Here is a 6,000-nt window from a genome sequence, read left to right on the forward strand (position 1 = left end):
CATTGTTCAAAAAAAAAAGTAGACTTTTCACACGAAAATTTATTGTCTAATCGTCTTGGAATAAATATGATTAGTCAACTAATGTCATTAAAGACAAATGCCAACCAATTTCAAGTTCAACCATTGAGTGCCGCATGAAAGTTGTAGCTTGAATAAACAAAAAAGTAAATACGAGTCATTGCAGATGAGATTGAAACAGAAGCATCCCCAAGCAGAGACTAAAAAAAACAAAGTATACCAAAACGGAGGAAGAAGGGGCAGAATGTGTTGGAATCTCTCAAACTGTTTACCCCGTTTTAGATACAGGAAGGTATCGTGAACCCGTGGCAAACAAAAGCAAGCACAATATAACCAATAATCAGGAGGAGGATTATGAGAGCAACCCTGCAATATGCCCAGCAAGTCAGTAAGTGATCAATTCACCTATCCTACCATCACTGCAATTTCAAGGAACAAATTTACACAGAAAGCTACCTCTTTTATTGGAAAATCATGCAATTCTTTAGTAACTTTAACTTCCAAACTCAATCTAGTCAATGTAAACATACAAAATATGTGGTTAAAGTTCAGAAATCATACGTAAACCGGACATTTCTCCACCACACTGTGTTCTTATAACGGCGAGATTGCTTTCTGAAGCGAAAGGTATTTCCTTGCATACTAGCAGTTTTGTCAACCAGCAATTCTAGGCGATCACCTCTCTCTAAAACTTTGTCAACGTTCTCTGTCATAACGTTTCACACCTATTAGAGCACAAAAGAAAACATAAGGCTATGGCCATAATTGCAGTTATCGTAGGGCTTCCCATAAATTAACATGTCAAATGATTGGAGTTTGGAAACACAGATCAAAATAGAAATTTTATTTTCATGCGACGCAAAGAGAAATCTAGTTTCAAGCATTTAGAACCGACCTGATTCATTTCACCTCTTATGCGATTTATCCTATCAGCATTAGGATCATTGGAGATATTCCATTTGCTGGCTCAAAACACTTGAGAATTCATCGTTCATGGCATAGGGAAGGGCTGAAAGTACCGCTCGGCCGTATGTCCTGACAAATCTCTGGTCCATGTCTTCAAGAAATGTAAAAGGAATTCCCCCTGCAAAAAAGTACAATAAACACATTCACCGTCACCAAAGAAAATATTCATCAGCAGCAACATTGGACAAAAAGGGTTCTTAACAAATAAGAAATCACAAAGTAATTGCTAACCAGAAGGATATTCTAACAATTAACTCTCGATTTGATTCGTGAAAAATCAAAAGAATGTCGAGCTAAAATTGAAATATTCCTTCAAAACCCGAAGATGAGTGTTATTTTTTTCAAAACATAACATCTATCGCTACCGTTGCCGAAATGATATGATCACCACCGGAAAGAATTTTTTTTTACCATTTCCCCATTCTAGAATTGAAATTTCACACTTGAACTTTTAATCAATCGCCGAATCATATCTTATTTTTCCTTTAATTTTGAACAAATCGAAAATGGTTGGCAACCGAAATTGAAACGTAGCCATTTAATCAATTATAGTTCAGTTTTAAGAGGAAAAATAAAAGAAAAGATGATGGACTTACTTCCGGCACTTTCGTCTGCCATGCAAAGAACAGTGAGTCCATTGACGTGGAAGATGTATCGATCTTGCGAATACGAAACGTTAATGTCGTTGTCTCCCGTCGTTTTGTCTATAATTTGCTTGGCAATGGCGCTTGCGTTGGTCGACGCCGCCGTGAACTCCGCCAGCACCATCGATCCACGAGCAACCAGAGCATACAGTATCGCCATCTAAATTCCCTTTATATCGCTTCGACCGATTATCCAAGAACACAGTACCTTCTCCCTCACACTTAATTGATTAATTTTGGTGGAAGCTGAACAGATTTACAGATCATTCAAAAAACTGGAAAACAAGGCTGCCCCCCATTGAATCTCTCTTTCTAATCTTGCAGTTCAATTAATCAGCTGATATAAGAACAATAAACAATGAAAAACATTATTAAAATTGAATTAACGAAAGTAGAAACTTTTGGCATTGAGTTACGAAGATGGGACAGGGGACTGGAGTGATACGGCTTTTTTATAGAAGGAAGGAACGCAAGCTGGCATTTTCTCCATTAAGATTAGAAAAGTTCGGCATTGTATTTTTAAATTTTAAACTGAACAAATTAACTAATATTTTCTTTTATTAAACCTCTGGCTTTGGAATTGTGCTAAACTTTGGATTTGGTCATATACCTTTTCTTATCTTGAATAAATGATTTTTCAATTATTTATGTTAAAATGGTTGTCTCTCATCTTTTTTTTCTTATTTGTAGATAACGATGACATCAATTTTAATATTAGTTGTCGACTGTCGTTATTTTTTATTGTATTTTTCTTTTTTTATATCGTATTTTTAGTTTTTTCTATTTTTATTTTCAATAAATCTTTTGGTATGACATGTTTTCTTATGTTTTTGTGGCACGTTTTCTTTTGTCTTTTAACATGTTTTTTTTTGTAGTTTCGTCATTTTTTTCATTTATCTTTTTTAATGTTTGGTTTGGCACCGTCACGACTGATCAAGATGACATTTATCCGTTATCTTGTTGATTTTCACTGCTTTGGAATCTCATATTGAGTGTGGATATATTCAATTTGCGTTCATTGATAGTTTTTTACGTCGCTCGATTCTGATTTACGATTTGTCGGTGTCCTTTCAACAATGTGATCCCCTTTTGTAATTCGTTTACCAATATGATTAGATCTATTTGTATATATCTTTGCTCGAGTTTTTTTTTGTTAGATTTTTAATTTTTCCTTATATGATCCTTACGTAATTTTAAATTTCTATTTTTTTTCAATGATTATAATAAATTGTCCTAATTATGTACTACAATTGTGATTGTAAGTCTTTATTACAATTTGAAATATTTTTTATTAGTTACTTCTATTAAAAAATATATAATTAAAAAATCGATAATATTAAATACTTGTTATAAACAAGTCTATAAGGTAATTATAAAAATAGTATCCGACAATATATTTAACCAATGAAATAAATTGATTTGTGTAATCTTAAACAATTATTTTTATATTTTATATTGATAATTAAAAAAGATTATCCATTAATATATTCACAGTGTCAGTCTCTACTCAATAGTTCCTGGTAATCAATCAGACACTGCAGTGTTTAACAGCAGCATTACATTGAATTATAATAAAGTTTTAGAGTGCGGCATCTTAATATACAATTAAAAATAGTATTATCGATTTTGTTATTGTTTAAATAATAAAATTTGTAAAAAAAAATATCAAAAATATTATTATTTTTATTTAAAACATCATTTTTTTAATATTTCTATTAAAAGTGTCTAACAATAATAAACCGGTAGCGCCTAATAATGTTTCTAATCATTTTTATCAAATCTAGTAAAACACCCAATAATAACAAAACTGGTAGCGACTAATAATGTTTTCATCATTTTTTACCGATTTTGTTATTTAAACAATAATAAAACCGATAGCGACTTTTTTAATAGTATATTAAGACTAGCATTTTGATGAATTATGTGATTCCGTCTATTCCAATAAATGTAGTGCAGAGAAGATGCATTGTTTTGCACGCTACTTTGTTTTGAGTTTTGCACAAGTGAAAGTCGAATATATGAGGATTTGAATTTGAATGTCGAATTCAGATTGGCGTCTGGCATAAATACCTTTAAGCAAATCTAAGAGGAGACACAAATCACAGTTAATGGCAAATAATACGTAAGAAGAAACGCCATTTCTTCTATTTGTGGATGGGAACACAATTTCAAGCCTAAGGACAAAGATACACAAAACTAACAAGAAAAAAAGAATCATACAAAATGAGCCTTGTCAAGGGACATATATTCCCTTGCCCAACAATTAGGAAACATAACTTAACCAGCAAAGCTGCTGGCTGCTCGTCCCTCGTTTTTTTCCTCTGCAAAACAGCAACTTGAGATAATCGACCACTACAAAGCCTTGAATTACTACAAAGGTCCAAAACACATTCATAAAAATGTCCACTAAACTCTACCATTATGCAGCAAATCCATGATAAGAACAAATATACCTTAACAACAACCATCTATTTCGCGCGGCTCCACAAGGATATAGAGTGGCTTTCCATTAAGCCTGCGCTGCCCCTGAAAAATGATAACAATCAAACCCCATGCCATCGATCATTCCATTCCAAACCAGTAGGACAATTATTACAGTGCAGCAAACATCACAAAGTTCTCAAAATCTTTCAATTTATCACAAATCTTTTAAACGAGGGAGGGAAGGATTTACCTTGTCCTCGCGGAGTCCGATAACGCAAGCGCATTCGACAACTTTAGCACCAACACGTTCTATTTAAACACTAACCTCATGTTATATGATGGTAGTCATCAATAAACTTGTGAAGAAGAAAAAATCCCAAATTTTACCTAAGAGTCTTATGGCAGCTGACAAGGTTCCCCCGGTTGCGACCAAATCATCAATTACTATGACACGTTCTCCGGGAGGAATAGCCCCGACGTGCATCTCCAAACAGTCGGTTCCATACTCTAACTCATAAACTTCAGCAATTACTTCACCTACATATAAGCAGTCAGTTGACTCAGTTCCGTACTCCAAATATCATTACTCTTTTTTTTTAAAAAACTATCCAGATTTTCATCCCTCGCTGATACACTTAGAGATAACGCTAGTAAGTACCTGGTAATTTTTTGGGTTTTCTCAGAGGAACAAACTTCGCACCAATGGCTAAGGCAATTGATGGACCAAACATGAATCCTCTAGCCTCCACTCCTACAGTTAAATTTGCAACATTGAACTCCTAATTAAGGAAAAGCAACCCGTAACAGTAGTAAGAGAAACGAGGAGGATAAAACAGAACAGAGGGAAAGAATATTCAAGGGTAAAAGATCAGTTTACTGAGCAAATCATTTCCTAAAGAAACATAATTATTACAAAAGTAAAAGTAGAAGCAGAAAACAAGGAAACAAATTTTGCAGTTTTAACTGTTTTCTTAAAAAAATAAGCAAAGAAATGGGTGTTTGAGGAGAAGAGACAAGATGCAGAGTACCAGCTATTACAGAGATATCCATGTCTCTGTAGCGATCCACAAAGATGTCGATGGTATGCTGGAACGCTTTGTGATCCAGCAACAAGGTTGTTATGTCTTGGAACATAATCCCTATAAACCATACAAACAAACAACGAGATTAATCAAAGATCCTCAAAGAAAACAAATTCAATCTCAATAACAGAGAAAAAAGAACCTTGTTTTGGGAAGTGAGGAACCACTCTAATGGCGTCAGATATGGCTTGTAGCCTTGGGTCACCTTTGAGTCCATTCTCTGCTGCAAACATTCTTCCCCCAACTCTGTTTTCTCCTCTGCGATAATCTCTTCAATGGCTAATGCAAAGACAAAGAAGCAAAGAGATTATTATATTGGGGGGTCCCCTAAGGAAGGCTTTCGCTTCTTTTCTTTTTTGTTTGGATTTTCCCCACTAAAACTTAGCTGAAAAGATCAAATCCTTCTTTCTTCCCAGTGTTGATGCTGGTGTGTGAGAGAAGAGAGGAAGAGGGTAAGCGGCATTCAATACTATAACCCTTTGTCTATTTATGCTGGCCAATCCCAGGCACCATTGCTCCAAGTCACTGTTAAATCCTTCTTTCTTCCCAGTGTTGATGCTGGTGTGTGAGAGAAGAGAGGAAGAGGGTAAGCGGCATTCAATACTATAACCCTTTGTCTATTTATGCTGGCCAATCCCAGGCACCATTGCTCCAAGTCACTGTTTCTTATCACGCTGCCTTAAAGGCATCCGTGTCACGCGCTTCACGCATTACTCATGCTCCCCCCCCCCCATTAAATTCCTTTATAGCAAATCTGATCTCAATATTTAATGCCTTTTAACATCTCGACGTTCCTCGATTTTGTGTTATTTACCTACATTTTCCTTAAATTTCATATGCTCCATAAACTTAAGCAATCTCATTGA

General features: G+C 34.9%; 1 protein-coding gene, 1 long non-coding RNA gene and 1 pseudogene across 3 annotated transcripts; all 3 read right to left on the bottom strand.

Annotated features, from left to right (window-relative positions):
- Positions 1-270: 270 nt before the first annotated feature.
- LOC120150775 lies at positions 271-711 on the bottom strand. Its single transcript, XR_005518556.1, has 2 exons — positions 580-711; positions 271-384 (listed from the first exon to the last, which is right to left on the bottom strand). It is a non-coding gene; the product is annotated as an uncharacterized LOC120150775 (long non-coding RNA).
- Positions 712-737: 26 nt separating this feature from the next.
- Positions 738-1,926, bottom strand: LOC120149697 (annotated as a pseudogene).
- Positions 1,927-4,081: 2,155 nt separating this feature from the next.
- LOC120150761 (adenine phosphoribosyltransferase 5-like) lies at positions 4,082-5,581 on the bottom strand. 2 transcript variants are annotated; one of them, XR_005518554.1, is made up of 6 exons: positions 5,277-5,581; positions 5,081-5,191; positions 4,711-4,803; positions 4,440-4,589; positions 4,205-4,361; positions 4,082-4,165 (listed from the first exon to the last, which is right to left on the bottom strand). XR_005518554.1 is itself a non-coding variant. In XM_039163392.1 (6 exons), the coding sequence occupies exons 1-6, from the start codon at positions 5,365-5,367 to the stop codon at positions 4,083-4,085; spliced, it is 576 nt and encodes a 191-aa protein (XP_039019323.1). In that variant the 5' UTR covers positions 5,368-5,581; the 3' UTR covers position 4,082. The 2 variants fall into 2 exon arrangements, 1 of the variants encoding a protein (XP_039019323.1); XM_039163392.1 differs by having other exon boundaries at positions 4,082-4,154; positions 4,303-4,361.
- Between the last annotated feature and the right edge of the window lie 419 nt (positions 5,582-6,000).

The sequence above is a fragment of the Hibiscus syriacus genome, unplaced genomic scaffold (assembly GCF_006381635.1).
Source record: "Hibiscus syriacus cultivar Baekdansim isolate YM2019G1 unplaced genomic scaffold, ASM638163v2 tig00002793_pilon, whole genome shotgun sequence".
NCBI lineage: Eukaryota > Viridiplantae > Streptophyta > Magnoliopsida > Malvales > Malvaceae > Hibiscus > Hibiscus syriacus.

Coding starts and splice junctions, on each gene's coding strand:
- LOC120150761 (XM_039163392.1), bottom strand. CDS start 5,367: ATGTTTGCAGCAGAGAATGGACTCAAAGGTGACCCAAGGCTACAAGCC. Junction 5,192..5,276: donor TCCTCACTTCCCAAAACAAG/GTTCTTTTTTCT, acceptor TATGGTTTATAG/GGATTATGTTCCAAGACATA. Junction 4,362..4,439: donor AGCTGCCATAAGACTCTTAG/GTAAAATTTGGG, acceptor GTGTTTAAATAG/AACGTGTTGGTGCTAAAGTT.